The sequence below is a fragment of the Zea mays genome, chromosome 4 (assembly GCF_902167145.1).
Source record: "Zea mays cultivar B73 chromosome 4, Zm-B73-REFERENCE-NAM-5.0, whole genome shotgun sequence".
Classification (NCBI taxonomy): Eukaryota; Viridiplantae; Streptophyta; class Magnoliopsida; order Poales; family Poaceae; genus Zea; species Zea mays.
In genome coordinates, this window is record NC_050099.1 from 149,283,072 (window position 1) to 149,300,489 (window position 17,418).

Sequence of the window (17,418 nt, forward strand, 5' to 3'; positions counted from 1 at the left end):
TGTATTCCGTGGCATCGCACGGGCACGTTCCTAGTACTATTATAAAGAAGTCTAATTTGTTAATACTATTACGAAAAAGTCATTTCAAATAAGTACTATAATAGCAAATTACTCTGGTTCGTAGCGTGTGTTACAACACTTATGATTGGAATTCTGCTAAATTCTTGCAGTTTTAGAAAGAAACGCAGCACTTATAGAAGGGGAGAGATTGCTATTTACCACTTGATTGGTTCGCGCACGGCTGGCCGGATGGATACGACCGATTCCAGCGTACGGATGTATGCCGGTAAATGACTTTAAAATGGTTTGTTTTTGCATCTATCTATGCAGTCCACGTTTTCCAGTGTAGGCTATCAAATAGGTACTCAGACATATGGGCAACTAATCACACGTTTAGAGAACCAGGCTTGCATATGCATCATACTAGAACTAGAATACTAGATACACAGGAGGTTGGTTACCATTGTAGTAACTGACAAAAAGGCTAGGCTTTTCCTGCTAATTATTCATATCAAAGTTCAATTTCTACGCTACACTTCTGTTAACATCGATCACCAGGACAAAACCCAAAAAAGAATCGATATGTGCAACCAAGGTGAGGAAAACTGCAGATTACGGAAAACTCTCCCTATCTCAAATTTGTTGATCACTAATACAGAGCATCCTGACAAGGCAAGCTAGACAGTGTTCTTTAAGCCATGAGGTGAAGTGGATCATGTTGCTTCTGTAGCTTTGAGACCATCAGAAAAGCCAGATCGTTCTTTCACCTATGCTTCTCCATGCAGACTCCCAAGCACATGGCTCTTCAGATATTTTTGGTCAAACTGCTGCTGAAAATTGAGCTGCTTCCCTGTCTAGCAGTGGCCTACCATACTCTTCGTTCTTCTTTCAAATGACTGCTGCCAAGAACTTGAGCCTTCAAATGAAAGCAGTGATATATCAAGAGTGAGCCATTAGAGTAGAACCCGGTGATAACAGAACAACAATATATTCATCAAAGGAAAATGCATATTGCTAGTTGAAACTGATGAATGCACGTTTTAAATACTTCAGGAGTATTGTACTAACAAATAAGCAATTTAAGTATCACCAACTATTAGGTGAGTATTATTCAGTAATGTCAGGACAAAACAGAATATCAAGCCAATGATAGAAGTATTTTTTGGAGTAACTGGTTAGTGGCCACATATTATATCCAGCCGAATATTGGTCAAGCCCAGACTGCATTTTTTAATTCTGTATCTTCACAGCTAAGATATTGATTAACAATCAACAACGCACCAGAATGAAGATAATAGGCAAAGCAGAGGAAATTTACCATAGGAGCACGAGGGAGTATGCAGCTAGCTAGCCTTTCATCCACCGAAATAGGCAATGGGGGCATCTTGCTCATTATTCCGGGAATTTGGCTCATGCTGTTCATTAAGGAGAGCATCACATCAGAAAAACATCCATATAAACATGCACTCACTTCACCATTTGAGTCAATTTTGTGTATAAAATGTGGTAAACTCTACCTTTGTAAAAGACCATTGATGTTCCTTCTTGCGTGATGGAAAAGTTCAATATTGTTATGGGCCTGAAAAGTATTATCAAGACGAATTGAAAATTACTCCTGCACATCAAAAGCTTCCTGCTGCTAATGGATTTTTTATCACAAAATATGCTGCAAACAGATGCTGGAATGTTTTCTCTCTCCAACAAGATGTTATGAGCATGGATCTGGATGGCATAAACTATAAACCTTTATTGTGGTATGCTATAGTTTTGTTCCAAACCAAATTAAAACTTGACCTGGAAGAAGACACATATTTAAAATATAAATGATGCCTTAAACTGAATCGGCTAAATTAAAAGATGCATTGTACAAGAAACAAAAGACCAACCTGTGATGTTAAAATATTTACTTCTATTTGATTGAGTAGCTTAGCATTTTCTTCCAATATATTTAGCATTCCATGATCAATTTGAGAGTCTGCATAAAAGGAATACAAACATATGTCAAACCTTTAAAGAATTGAATGATCTGAAGTAATCAAGACAAATTTTGTTTCAAAAATTTTGTCAGATAGAGAAACTTCATATGCTTATAGTCGAAATTAAGAGGACCCTGGAAAATTTACAATATATAAAAATCCTCAAATATGCTGAAAAGTGTGGTGATGTTTTATATAATTAATTGGCCAAAAGCCCAAAGAATAACTTCAGAGCAGAATCGCCAAAAATGCAATATGGCTAAATTCTAATAAGGTTTTGACTTTTATGGAATACTACCTTTGTCCAGTAAAGAACACAATTTTAGGCACATTCTTGGTTAAAATAAATAAAGTTTGACCAGATATATAGATAAAAATATTAATATTTATGACACCAAATAAAATATATTATAAAAAAATATCTTATAAGTTATGACAAATCTAATGCTACTTATTTGATACCATAACTATATATAATTTTACTTTTCATATATAGTTAATCAAACTTAAGATACTTTAACTTAGTACTGTGCTATAATTGCATTCTTTTCTAGCGAAGAGAGTAACAGTTTAGCATTCCTAGGAACACAATATTTCATTTTTGCCAAAAGCAACGGTGAACAGTATGTTTATAATTACTCGGTCACCCTTTAAGTAACCTACGAACCTGCAGAGAGAAACCCATTGTGTTTGGCGTTAGCAGGCATAGAAGAGGAACATCTCATCTCAGTCTGAACAGGAGGATTGGTACCCCATGATGACGGCTCAGCCATTTTATCCTGAAGAGACAACCTTAATCAGAGCAATAGAAATGAACTCATAGATACTACTTGTAAAATTATAAGGTTGCATCATGTACATTTCTCAGCCCAACTGCATTTAGATGTATCACATTATAAATTTATAATGCATCTTCCGGTTTGGGTTTCTATGGAGAAAGTTAAATCACATCGAGCAGATGCTACAGGAGTATTAAATGTTAAGTTCATTTCATCATTTCCACAAACACGAAAACATGTGTATATGCATGGAACCATGGACTGTGGTGCATTCCAAAAAGTATTTGATATAACAAAGAAGTCCAAATTTAATTTTTATCAGGAGTTAGAACAGTAGATTCTTCAAGTAGAGTATACTGGTGCTAACAAGAGGTAACAATGTTAAAACTAAATGATGAGTACCTTTCTATCTTTTATCTTTTTTCCAAGATAATGTTCTTCAGGTTTCCGTCGTCTTGTAGCTTCTTTTCTCTACAGGCAATGACATTGAAAACGAGAGAGACATGATGAACAAACTACCTCAGAAAATCACTATCTAATCGTTATTAACAACAAGAATGAAAAACAAACACTATTTGGTTATTGCATTCCATTGGAAAGCATCAAGTATGATACATACAACTAACTATTACTCAAGGCAAAAAGATGGATCAACAGGCCGATGTTTTGCTTGCCATCTACAACAAACTAAAAATATTTTCTACTTTCTTGACACTACAAAAAGAGACATGGAATTATTATTATTATTATTTGTTGCATTGACAGTGTCAGTTTTCTATAGTTGAATTGAATGGTGTTCACTGATCGATCAAATCAAATTTGCCATCTTAGTACTAACTGAAAAACGTAAATAAAATAATCACAAGCTTTCCAAGCGGTATACAGACTCTGAACTCACAACATGTAACAAGAGCAGACCAACTTTAGGCTGTAAAACTTATTGTTAGTAATGTCAAAACAGAGACTTTGTTCTCGAACATACAGGAGAAAAGCAGAAACTTCTCAGTCTTATGTTGTTCTACTACACACTAGACAAATACAAAGGCAATTCTATGGGGCAACAGATCAAAGGGATACTTAGGAGTTAGGACTAGCTCAGATCACACTAACTTTAACGTTCATAATAGACCATTATAGTATTTTTATAGTTGTGGACAAATAAGTGTATCTTGAGCATGATCTACTTTCACATACGCTGCACTGGTTTAGTGGAATTATGGTGACATCATCTTGACAAGTCACACAATAATAAACTACTGTTAGTCTCCATCCATAAGCTGATGTGGGACCACATCTTCCTTTCAAATGAAGAATCTAGAGCTGATAAACACATTGCATGGCTTTAGTATCTATCGGAGTTCAGGTTTATGTAATTTTAGCTACCTGTGAAGTTTTTGGTTGAAATGTGAATTGAATATAACAGATGAGGGAATGGCATTCTGACACTGTAATAAATCAAAGAAATCAGAGACTAACCGCTGCCATCCATTGGCATCTCATGGCAACATCTCTTACTGTCTTGTCTGGTAACGTGGCTGCTATCTTTATGTACTTCATGATTCCTGGTTCATTTGCATACCTGAAAATTTCATTAGCCAGAGCACCAAAGTGATAAACTATTAGGAACGAACTAATGGGTAAAAGCTTCAAATATAAGATGGACAAAAATATCATAGTTCTTTTTATTGGACCAAGTATAAGTAAAAGGCATGAATGTGAAAAAACACCTATAGCAAGAGAACAGGGATCCAGTATTTCCAACAAATTGTGCATATAACAATTACTTATAGAAATAAAAAGTGATCCTTTCATCATAGAACAGGTGTATTCTGACTAAAATCAATTACAAACATCACAACACTCAGCATTATGAAACCATAAACTACCTCCATCCTGAATATAATGGATTTTCAGTTGGCTTAAGACAAACCATCCTAATTTTGACCAAATTTGTAGAAAAGAACAATAATATTTACAAGATCAAATGAACTTTATTATATATATTATGGTGTGCGAAAGGGTCTCTAGCCTAGTGGTTAAGGGTTTCCGAGTAGAACCTTCAAGTCTTGGGTTCGTTTCCCCTTGGGGGCAAATTTTCTAGTTTGGTTTAAAAAATCTCCTCGCTGTGTTCTATCCGCTCTCGGGTTACGATGTCCTGTGCGCCACCCTCTGGTTAGGCCGTTGCAGAGTGGACAGTTAACGTCGACCCGTTAGTGATGGGGGCCAGGGTTCAGGGATTTTTTCTCGGCCACGACCATTGTTTCGGTCTCTTCTTAATATAATACCAGGAGGAAGGTCATTCCCTCCCCGGTCGATTTTTTTTAAAAAAAAATCATTGGTGTCGTAGTCTCTAGATATTATTGCTCAGCTCTACAAACTTGGTCAAACTTAGGATTGTTTGACTTAAGACAACTGAATATCCATTATATTCCAGGACCGAGGGAGTGGTTATTTAGGCAGCACAAAATCTTGGCAGTTTGACCTCAACTTCAATGCATGGTCATGATCAAATTGTTAAGGAACTGAATAGTAAATATAGGATAAAAAGTCACATTATTAAGGTGAGATGAAAATAGCTACTTAATTCAGTTTTTTTTTCAACATTTATATGGCAGTATATCTTACAGTTCCATATATCTTACGTAATATTTGCAACAAAACTTTCCTCATCTTGGAAGAAAGTTAATTCAGAATAAATGGCAGTATATCTTACTTGTTGAGGCCATCATTCAACAATTGCAGCTCCGGATAGGACCACTCCACAGCCAACGGTGCAGTATACTTGAGGTTCTGGCAAGAAAACTCAGCACTCATGTTTGGTGAACCAGTGGATACAATCGTTGAAGTTGTAGTGTTCAACATCGCCATATTGCCATTCATTCCACTGGAAGTGTCTAGACAAACTGGTATGGCTCCTGATACACTAGTAACTGAACTCGTCTGAAATGAAACCACATGTTGGTTGCAGAATGAATGTGGAAATACCCCGTAGTGATTAGGATCTGTTGACATCTGCATGCCAGAAGTAATTTTGCTCTCCCACTTCGCCCTCACGAACACGTCATCAGGCTTCACAGGACACTTATAAGTTGTCAAGCCCTCTTGAAACTTTCTTCCAAGATGAGGAAAGTTTTGTTGCAAATATTACAGTTCCATTGTCAGAGAACCCAGATAAGCTCGGCAACCAGGGCTCCATAAACTCATCAAAGTAACCATGGATGTCATCCAAACTATGATGGTAATTTGCAAAGCTTGACTGAACAAATCTTTCTTCAAACAAAAGTACTCAGTTCTGAGAGACTTCCACATTAGACATGAAACAAGAAACATTGGTGAATCTGGTCCTCGGGAACAATAAAAAAGAGCTAGAGAATTTTTTATCAAACACGTAGAAGAGCTAAATATCATTATATTAAGAACTACAGATTCGACAGCTCACAAAGTAGTAAAATAATCACAATGCAATCCAATTCAAAATAAACTTCCAGCTGGTGAGCGAGAACCAACTTTTCAAAGAGAAGAACCAGTAATCACTTCACAAGAAGAAGAATACCATCCAATGCACAGTCAGTTTGTTTTTTATTGCAGTCAAATGTCCTCAATAACTAGGTACTCACATGGGTCTTACAAGAAGTGGCTAACCAAAGCTGGCACAACTAGATGGACTATCATTAGCACTTACATATACGAAAAAATAATTCAACCATGTCAGCAGCAGAACACTATAGTACACAGAGCAAGAGTCTTACATTCAGTACAAGTTAATTATATCAAAAGCACATCATAGAGACATAGATGAATTTACAAACACGAGTGCATGTTTCTGTTTGTAAAGATAGTACTAACATCATGGTAGGACGTAGGAGCGAGTTGTGGGACTTCTCAGGGGAATTGAACATGAGATTTTTCACCGCAACAAAGCACCAAAACTGAAACGAACTATCCAAAGTTGACGACACAAGGTTTTAATCATGCCTTCAGTCTTGACAAATCGAAGAGGAGATTAGCAAAATAACCTTTTGAAAACTAGCCTTCTCTAGGGACTGTACAATACCAACAGAAGCTAACAAGAAGGCAGAGAGTCCAAACCCTCCAGCACCTTCGGTGGACACTGGACACAGACACCTCAAGATGGAGACCGCTGCAGACAATAGATCGAACTGGTCGTACACTAGAGAAGCAGCACGGGAAGACTCGAACGAAAAGGAAGAAACCAAATCAAGCAACGATGATTACACGAAAGACGGTGGCCCCCAGGCGCTATCCGTGAGGAGCTCGCTTTCCACATCGAATTCCACGGCAGCCCGAGCGACCGCCAAGCTCCCTTCGTTCCACTAGGTCACGCAAACGAACGGAAAAAAAAAGCACTAACGCACGAGCGCAGCGGCCCGGCCGCCGGCCGGCACCAAATCGGGGTGTTTTCCGGATCACGCTACCGAACTCCATGAGCCCAGTAAATCAAGAAACGCACCTGTGCCGGAGCCGCAGCGCAGCAGCGGCAGAAGACGCAAGGGTGCAGGGGGGCGCAGCAGCTATAGCGATCGATCCTGCCGTGAATGGAGTGTGAGGTGGTGGTCTCTTCTTCGCCGTGCCGTGTGCTTGGTTGGCCTTCTTTAAATGGTGGTGCCGTCCGGCTTTGTGCGCTCCAATGGAAAAGGCAGGCAGGGTGCGGGGGAGAGGAGGGGAGAGCGCAACTAAAAAGCGGCGGCCCCGCCGACCCCAAAGGCGAGACGTTGCTCGTTTATATGCGCCCAAAAAGGAAGGGCCGGGGGCGGGCAAAGCGCAGTTCAGTTGCACAACTTGCGGCACACCGCAAACGAGCCGAGCCGCCGCTGCCGCCGCCGTGATGGCCCGAAGAGAGGAGGACGAGGGGCAGACGAGATCTCTTGGAATTCAGCGCTGCGGGATGGAAACACTGGCGCCGGGATTCCCAATGCCTGCCAAACAATTATTGCCACCATAAACTAACTAGTACTGCTAGTCTACTCTCTCTCTCTCTCTTTCTCTCACACAGCTTTTCTTTGTTTCGCTTCCACTTTTTCTAGCGAGGAAAAGAATCGAGCACTCGTCGTCTCCTTTCTGGCGTCTCCTTCTTTTAAAAATCTTCCTCCTCTCCCCCTCCCTCGAATTGCTTTCCTGGTCACCAGCTTACTTGTTCCAATTGTGCGCTTGCATTTGTTTGCTAGATTAAAAGAGGGAAAGAATTCTCCCTCTGTCTCGTGGTGGTGTGCGTGGTATTCGCTCGGTGGCATCAGGAGGTAGGAGTAGGACATGACAGCTCCGAGCTCGTTTTTTTTAAGTCGAGTGCGGCCGAGCACAGTGGTGGCGCCATCGCAGGTATGGCCATGGCGGATTCATTCACAGTGGTTGTTGATGTGTCGGCCGGAGTGGTGGTGGGCGGCCGGTCAACTGGGACGGTAAAAGAGACAAAGATCTTTTTTTGCGTTCTCGCTTATCCTCTCGCCTCGCGCGATCCAAGTGTTTGTTGCGCAGAGATGTGTCTAGCTCTGCATCTGCTGCTATACTGGCCTACTTGTGATGAACTGTGGAGGAAGGTGCGGGTTTGCTTGGTCCTATTCTCTCCTACCGCAAGAAGTAGACTAGACCGGAGATTACAGGTGTCAGTGTTCTGAACTGGCTCTGAAACCTTCCTCTTTTTTCGTGAGGAAATGGTCATGGTTGGATGTGCCTGGATAGTGGATACTGATGAAGAATGGCAGCTCAAGGTTGTGTTTCTGGGGTCACTGATATTTGGATGGAAGTAGCATGCAAACACCTGACTGGATAAGTTTACAGAAAACAAAAGGATGAGCATAGTTCCTCATCTCTGTACGGCTCCTAGAGTCCCAGTAAGCCGCGTAAGTGATACCTAGAACTGGAACTGTGTAGTGGCATATTCTTGCTGAACAAATCACAAGTACATTTATTACTAAGATCTCGCGCAGAACGTGGAAAAGACTTCTTCAGGTTTCAGCCTTCTTCAGACATGTTTTTTTTACGTCAAGTTACACTACTTCCATGTAAGCGGCGGCGGTGGCACTAGTTTAGTATATGGGAAATCTCTGGATCTGTTGACCATGCTTGCTTACATTTCGCAGGGGCGGGATGGATATCTACGCGTGCTCCCTCTGACGCATGGAAATTAATTTGCTCAGCTGCTGGTGCAAATAAATAAATAAATAAATTTACTCCTATGTTAGCAAGCTCGTGGACCTCAAGGTCTGATTGTATAATTCAGGAGAAACGTGCAAGTAATTCCACATTGTCTCTTTTAATTTGTTAGTTTTAATCAAAGTGGTTCACGCCAAATCCAGGTCATCCAAACATCTTAAGCCCTTGTTCGGTTATTCTTATCTCATATGGATTGAATGAGATTGGAAAAATTATAAAATATTTTAACTTTTTTTGGGATTAAAACTCACTCAATCCTACACAATCCACATGGATTGAGAGCAAAACGAACAAGCCCTAAGAACTTGTTCGGTTATTCTTATCTCATGTGGATTGGATGATATTGGAAAAAATTATAAAAGATTTTGACTTGTTTGGAATTAAAACTTATCCAATCTAACTTAATTCACATTGATTGAGAGCAAAACAAACAAGCCCTAACGTGGCTAGAATTGTAGACTAGTAGTTTTATTTTGAGCCAAAAATGGGAAAATATGCAGAAATGTACATGGAAAATACTCTCTCTTTTGTTTTTCCAAAGAAGCATATCCCTTTAAGCTAGCTAACTAACCGTTGGTAAAATGTTATACCAATTATAATAGAAGTCTTCACCAAAAAATTATACCTATATCTATATCTATACATAATATTAAAGAGAGAATAATCTTCCGTCTATTTTCTTACTTCCCACCATATGCTTACATCCATTTCTATCATGTACATGATTTGGAGTGATGGTACAGAATCTGATCGACGATTTAAAGACTATTATGGAGTTCGCTTCTAAGATACATTGAAACAAATATTGATAGTTAAATAAATCTTGAAACAAATTACTTAGTTATATGTACGGTTTGCTAGTTAATATTTATTTAACCTTTTGTAAAAACTCCTATCAGTATTAATTTCTGAAAGCGTATAAAAACTGTGGTATAAAAAACTGCATTTTTAGAATCTGTTGATTTACAAAACCATGTAAACGAAGTAGAGTGTTCAAAACTCAAAAAAAAAGAACAAAGTTTTAGCAACGCCATGGTATTTAATATTAGAAAGTTTTGTTACATTTAAATACTTTATGGCATTTAAAAACTAAAGTATTTTACAAAACTAGTAGTTTTCTACAACTTAAAAAAAACTTTGTATCAAACAGCACCACAGCCTCGCATTTGCAGTAGATGAGCCATGCATATATTATTATATATTTGCAGAATTTGGGGACAGGGACCGCCGAGGCGAATGGATGACCGCGTGAACGTTTTCTTTTCTCGGCAGAATCGGCGTTGGAGTACTGGACTGGATCACAGGGACAGTCCTGCCTGCTGACCTGATACCAAGCCACGCGTCAGTCATGCAAGGTGTGAGGCAGGTAGCCAGGATACCGACACGTACGTACGGCGTAAAGAATTGTTTACCGGGCTAGTGGGTTGTCTATATTAAGGCCCCACAAAATGCTTATGGTTAGTTAACTCTCTCGGTCTCTGATCAGCTCGGTTCGACTTAAATCAGCTCATTTAAATTTTTTTATGAGCTGAGCTAATATCCTAACTCGGTTTTCAATAAACCAGCTTAGTTTATTAATGAGCCAGCACATAAGCTAAACGAGTTACCACATTTCAGCAAAACGAAACTATATACATATCATTATTTATGTAATAATTGATGAACATATTATATATATGTGTGATGTCTATGGTCTATGAGTTAAACTAATGATTGATGAACTATGCTTATATGTTACATTGGTCTATACAAATATAATTGTGGGTTAAAATGATGAACATGTGTGTGATTGATAAGTGATGAATTATGTTAATTTAGTGTTATATTGATGTGGTATGTGAAACTATGAGTATAATTACTATTTTCTATTGTTAAATTAATTAGAAATTTATTATTATATACATATCGTTTATTTTCTACTATGACTCATGAGCTAAATGAGCCAGCTCCAGCTCGTAAACGAGCCGAGCCGAGCTGACTTTGTGGCTCGTTAGCTTAACGAGCCGATCCGAATCAGCTCGTTAGCTTAACGACTCAACTCGAACTCGAACGAGCCGAGCTGGCTCGATATCTCGTCCTAATTTATCTTCACTTTTAAAGCGCAATTTTCGACCCTCGTGTGTCCTAACTTTCTATCTCTTTTTCGGTCTCTATCTGTTATATTCAGATTCTTTTGTACTGCCATATAAAACATTGAGCATGTTATACTATTGGTTTCCGACTCGTCAACCAGTGAGAGAGGAGACAGTGTAGTCTATGATTTATTTGATGTAATTATTATGTGTTAACATTTTATCAAATATTTATGTATCATTGTAACATATGGACATCATAATAGTTTGAGATTATAATCTACTTAAAATAAATTAGATTATATAAATTAGATTATATAATCTACAAAGAATGAAATTCTAAACTTAAAGGCGGGTTCTAGCTACTACCGCCTTGCGATGAAATGAGGGAGGGTGTTGAATGAAACAACTGCCTCCATTAAAAGTGTCAATTGAGACGTCAACATAATGTAACCACATCTCGGTTAAAGTATTAACATAAGCGGACTCTTTAAGTCAATCGCCTCCGTTAAAAGTGTTAACCAAGACGGACAACATAACACAACTATCTCGGTTAAAGTATTAATGGAGGCAGACTCTTTAAGGCAACCACCTATGTTAATACCAATTAACCGAGGTGGTTGCCTTACAGTGCCCGCCTCAGTTAACGCAATCATGGAGGCGGTTAGGGTAACCGTCTCCTTTAATCGATGATTAACAGAGGCCTAAGGCCAGATGCGGTTGCAATGCCCGCCTCCTATAATAGTTTTTGTCCGCCCCCATTAAAGTTTGTGTACTATTCTATCTTTGGTACTACTTGTTGGGAAGGGTGACGCCTAAGAGAGGATGAATTAGCCAATCTAATTTCTCTCTAAACAAAGGCCTCTATTTTTTCCTAGCTAGAACCTATGCAAGTTTTAACTAAGTGTTGCCATCTCTACCCTAAAAATTTATGCAACATAGGTTCTAAACCTATACACTAGCCTATAACTAAGCTAAGGTAAAACACACAACCAAAATAATATAGAAGCTTAAGTACGATAGAGATACAACTCCCATCTATAACCATAGTTTTTTATTGAGGAATTGAGAAGTGCATAAACTTTCTTATAATCCTCGTTGGAGCCTCACATAAGGGAAGCCCACGCGAGGGTCAAACTTCTAATCAAGTAACTTTGTGGATACCACTAGTCTTTCTCCATACGCAAGTGCTCCTCTGGTTGTGGCCTATCCTATCACTCTTTATCGTATTCACTATCGACTTTCCAATTGAAATATCGTGCACCACACTCCCTCTAGCAAAGGATGTCCGCCACATCACAAACATAGCTGATATGATCTCACAAGAAAAATAGCCCTTCCTAGTACAACCAATATAATGGCGCGTGCAAGCGCCAAGGGAAAAGAGGTGTTTATACCTCACTTATAATAATTAGTTCTAAACCTAAAGCAAGTGCTAATGATAGTGGTCTAATCAACTTAAGCACTTCATAAGGCACCTACGCTAATCACTTAGTGATTTTTGAGCACTTAGGTGTCTAGAGATACTAGGAATGAGTCTCAACTCACTTGTAACATTTCTCATACATATTGTCACACCCAGATTTTAGGGAGTCCAAAACCCGGGCGTGAAATAACCACCAAGTGTGCTAGGATCAAGTCTCACACCTATGATGACTCATGGTACAGAAACGAATGTCACATCATTAATATATAACGAAGTTCTGTACAAAATAATTAAATAATTACATCATACAAAGACGACGATCTAGCAACCAAAGTTGACTGGGAGACAACGACCTAGACCTCTCACGATCTCATCACAACATCCTCCAAGCGCCTCATCCTGTGGGTACCTATTCTTGACCTAGGGGGATGTGAGACAGCAAGGGTGAGCTCACAAATGCTCATCGCTCAACAAGTTGTGGAGAATAATGTGCATGAACTCGCCAAAGGTGGGAGCTCATGTCATGTAAGGCTTACCAAAGGAGATGGTTAAAGCTGAGCATTGCTTTTAAAGTTGGTCAAAATTTTATTAGCAGTTACTAAGTACAAGTAGATACCGACCCAAATAAATAAGTGATCAAATTAATAACAACACCCACAATGCAATGAATATGATAAATTAAGTTTAGTTACATATATTAATCATGTGAGTGTCTGAGCCGCTCATGACCGTGAGCACGGCTGATATACCTGTTTTACACTCTGCAGAGGCTGCACATATTTACCCACAAGTTGTGTTACCCATTTGCCACGGGGTTGTACGGACCTCATACACCTCTACCAAGGAAGCAAGGCAGGGTAGCACTACGAGGCTTTTCCAAAGTTCCACTAGTTTTAGAAAACTCGCTACGGATTCAGGACGAAAGAAGCATAGGAATCCCTCGTCCGAAAAGCTTCACAGACAGTTCGACCCGAGGACCTCCCTATACTCTAGCAGTGACGCCTCCCGGCTTGCCCCTACCCGGGTAAGTTAATCTCTCCCTAGTTTTCCTAATTACTTGGCCAAGGGCGTCCCATTCCACCCTTGTGGTAGCTCTGTTTTCCCGGGTGGTTCTCCATGTTCTAATTAACAATATGATCTTATCATGAGCAATAATTAAACAACAACATAATTGGAACATGATCAAAGTAAAACATTAGTTTTCCAAAACCAGGTAGAGCAATAGCAAATCTACCCAAGAATTCATCTGTTTGCAAGGTGGGGGATAAACAATGCTAGGAAAACCTATTAGGTCCCATCAAAATAACCTGAGCATGTCACAATGATTAATAGGAGCATTATTAGATAAATAAAAGTGATCAAGGGCACAACTTGCCTTAGACTTGAGATCCCCAAGTAACAACTTGGTCTTCAAGTTCTCGTGACCTCACCGCTATTTGTAGCAGTACATACAAATAGACAAGGATCACATAAAAATAACATTACACCAAACATGATAACAAACATCGTAAAGTATTCTACGCGATGCTACGAGATTGTAGGTTAGAGAACCACTAAATTCGGAGTTACAGTTCTAAAGTTATGATTTTCCGAAGATTTAAGTGTTAGATATAAAAGAAACTAAGTGCATAATTTTAACCTAGGTTCCATAATAAACTAAGGTTACCAGATGATAAACAATAGTAATATGAACCTAATGCAACTGAAATGAATCAAAAAGGAGTTAAAATGAATTTCTTATGGATTAAATAAGGTTCTGGAATTATTTTCTTACTAGAAAACATTTTATGGATTAATTTATTGGGTTTATTCACTCCCTAGACTGCGGTTCTAAAAATCTGAGAACACAAGGGCTAATTCATAAGTTTCTAGACCTAAATTAAATTATTTCATCACTGTTGTGGACGGAGGGTTCGTTTTATAATTCTCGGAGGGCTCTTTTGCAAATTTTCCTTGCCGAAAGGGTACGGTAGAAGTTGAGTCGTTGGATCAAACACATGCGGTCCCGATTAGATCACCCTGCATATCGAGCTGGTCTACGATGTGGACCGTTAAATCGGGAAACAACGGCCAGATTTTAAATAAACCCGATAAGTTATCACCCGTCGTTTACAAGATCTACGACCAAGAATCGATCGCGCGAAGGGTACGTGTCTTCTAATCCCGACCATCCATTTGCATCGACGGTCTAGACATTATTCGAGCGAGATCAAGTCCGATCCGTTCACTCAGCGATCGATGGCTTGGATTCAATTTGGCCAAACCGGTACGCTCATCTAATCTAGGCCGTAGCTTCACATCCAACGACCTCAATCATTCTCCCCCCCCCCCCCCCCGCCCACGCCACACAGCAGTGGCGCCGCCCGGGATCCACGACGGTCGATCACCGGAGCCACGCAATCCAACACCTGGGTGCATAATACTTCGATTTGAGACTCGCAACGCGACGTGGAGAACATCTCAAACTCGCTAGGTAAGGTTCTTACCAACGACAGAGGCGTAGACGGAGCAGCCCACGAACCGGGAGGAACCACGACGGGGATAGGCGCCCCAACGAGGAATTACCACCGCTTGATCGGTAATCCGGCCCTGGGACGCCAATAAGACCCTGGGAGACAACTTGGGGAGGCCTCAGGTCTCGACAGGAAGACTCCCACGGAGGCGTACGCGATAGTCGACGGTTGTCGGCGTTTCGAGACAGGGGGGTCCCTAAGCCGACGAGTGAGTGTGCTGCGTGCCCCAGCCCAGATGGGTCGAGCGCGTGGGCGAGCGCGAAGGGGGGAGAGGCGAGGTGGCCGGAGCCGAGCGTGAGAGAGGTGGAAGTCCCGCGGCCTTCGTGTTCGTCCCGCGCCCAGGTCGGGTGCGCTTGCAGTAGGGGGGTTACAAGCGTCCACGCGGGTGAGGGAAGCGAGCGGCCCCAAGGGAGCGCCTGTCCCGTCCTCGGTCCCGCGCGGCCAACCCTCTCTCAGAAGGCCCTAGTCCTCCCTTTTATAGTCGTAAGGAGAGGATCCAGGTGTACAATGGGGGGTGTAGCAGAGTGCTACGTGTCTAGCGGAGCGAGAGCTAGTGCCCTAGGTACATGCCAATGTGGCAGCCGGAGAGGTCTTGGCACCTTGCTGGCGTGATGTCGTGGCTGTCGGAGGTGCGACGGAGCCTGGCGGAGGGACAGCTGTTGGAGCGGTCGAGTTCTTGCTGACGTCGCCCTGCTTCCGTAAGAGAGCTGGGGGCCGCCGTCGTCACAGAGCTTGTGGAGCGCCATCATTGCCCATCCGGCGGAGCTGGCCGGATGGGACGCCGGTCTTGTTCTCCGTGACCCGAGTCGATTTGGGGTAGGACGATGATGGCGCTCTCTGTTGACGTGGCGGGTCTGTGCCCTAGGCAGGGTGACGTGGGGGCTCCTCCGAAGCCGAGGTTGAGTCTGTCTTCTGTTGCCGAGGCCGAGTCCGAGCCATGGGGTCGGGCGAGGCGGAGGTCGTCCGGCCGAGGCCAGGGCGGAGTCCGAGCCCTGGGGTCGGGCGAGGCGGAGTTTCGTCGTCTTCCGGGTCTTAGCCCGAGTCCGAGCCCTGGGGTCGGGCGGAGCGGAGTTCGCCGTCTTCCGGGTCTTAGCCCGAGTCCGAGCCCTGGGGTCGGGCGGAGCGGAGTTCGCCGTCTTCCGGGTCTTAGCCCGAGTCCGAGCCCTGGGGTCGGGCGGAGCGGAGTTCGCCGTCTTCCGGGTCTTAGCCCGAGTCCGAGCCCTGGGGTCGGGCGGAGCGGAGTTCGCCGTCTTTCGGGTCTTAGCCCGAGTCCGAGCCCTGGGGTCGGGCGGAGCGGAGTTCGCCGTGGCGCCTTTGGCAAGGCCTGACTGTCTGTCAGATTCACTCTGTCGAGTGGTACCACAGTCGGAGTGGCGCAGGCGGCGCTGTCCTTCTGTCAGACTGGTCAGTGGAGCGGTGGAGTGACGGCGATCACTTCGGCTCTGCCGGGGGGCGCGTGTCAGGATAAAGGTGTCAGGCCACCTTTGCGTTAAAGGCTCCTGCAATTTGGTCAGTCGGTGTGGCGATTTAGTCAGGGTTGCTTCTGAGCGAAGCCAAGGCCTCGGGCGAGCCGGTGATGTGTCCGCCGTAAAAAGGGGGGCCTCGGGCGAGACGGAAGTCTCTCGAGGTCGGCTGCCCTTGGCCGAGGCTAGGCTCGGGTGAAGCGTGATCGAGTCACTCGTGTGGACTGATCCCTGACTTAATCGTACCCATCAGGCCTTTGCAGCTTTATGCTGATGGGGGTTACCAGCTGAGAACTAGGCGTCTTGAGGGTACCCCTAATTATGGTCCCCGACAACGGTGGTGGTGAACTTCCTCTGTTCTCCCTCTCTCCGTTGGCTTCCGTGATGGACTCAAGGAGACAGAGGTGGATTTACCAGGGCTATATAGGCGCTAGCTAGGGGATCTTGGTTGGGCATATACGGGGGCGGTTGCAAATGGATGTCGCGACCTCCGGTAAGGTTGTTGCTGCACACGAGCTACGGATCCGGCTGCATTCTGTTGGAGGAGGTGGGGAAAAAGATGACAAGCGGGCCCCAGGTGTCAATGAGAGATGGCGTTGTGCAGTGAGTTTCTGAGTCTGGGATGTGGGCCCCGCCGGTCGGTGACCACACGCGCAGCAGAGACATTTCAACCGGGCCCAAGCGTCAGCGCGAGTGTGTTTGACAAACGGGCCTCGCCTGTCGGTCTCTACGGCATCGTGGCGAGTTGGGCCGGCGCAGGTGGGATGTGGTGGTGGGCCGGAAGGAGGTGATTGAGCCCACCCGTGTTATAGCCCTTCTTCTTTTGTCATTTTCTGTTTTTCTTTGCTATTTCAAATATTCAAATCAAATTCAAAATTCATGATTTGAATTTTTAGATTTCAAGTCTCAAATATAATCCTAATGTAAATATAAATCCAATTTTTTCAATATTATTATTTATTATTCTTCTCATTATTTAATTCTAGGAGTAATAAATGATTATTACAATTTACTTTCT

The 17,418-nt window shown here is 42.4% G+C and overlaps 1 protein-coding gene across 3 annotated transcripts; it reads right to left on the reverse strand.

Annotated features, from left to right (window-relative positions):
- Window positions 1–421: 421 nt before the first annotated feature.
- LOC100276256 (uncharacterized) lies at window positions 422–9,022 on the reverse strand. Of its 3 annotated transcripts, none has more exons than XM_008678719.4 (9): window positions 7,227–9,022; window positions 5,469–6,047; window positions 4,232–4,334; window positions 3,158–3,226; window positions 2,644–2,755; window positions 1,887–1,975; window positions 1,518–1,579; window positions 1,319–1,415; window positions 422–916 (listed from the first exon to the last, which is right to left on the reverse strand). In XM_008678719.4, exons 2-9 carry the CDS (start codon window positions 5,771–5,773, stop codon window positions 866–868), a joined length of 888 nt encoding a protein of 295 aa, XP_008676941.1. In that variant the 5' UTR covers window positions 5,774–6,047; window positions 7,227–9,022; the 3' UTR covers window positions 422–865.
- Window positions 9,023–17,418: the final 8,396 nt, after the last annotated feature.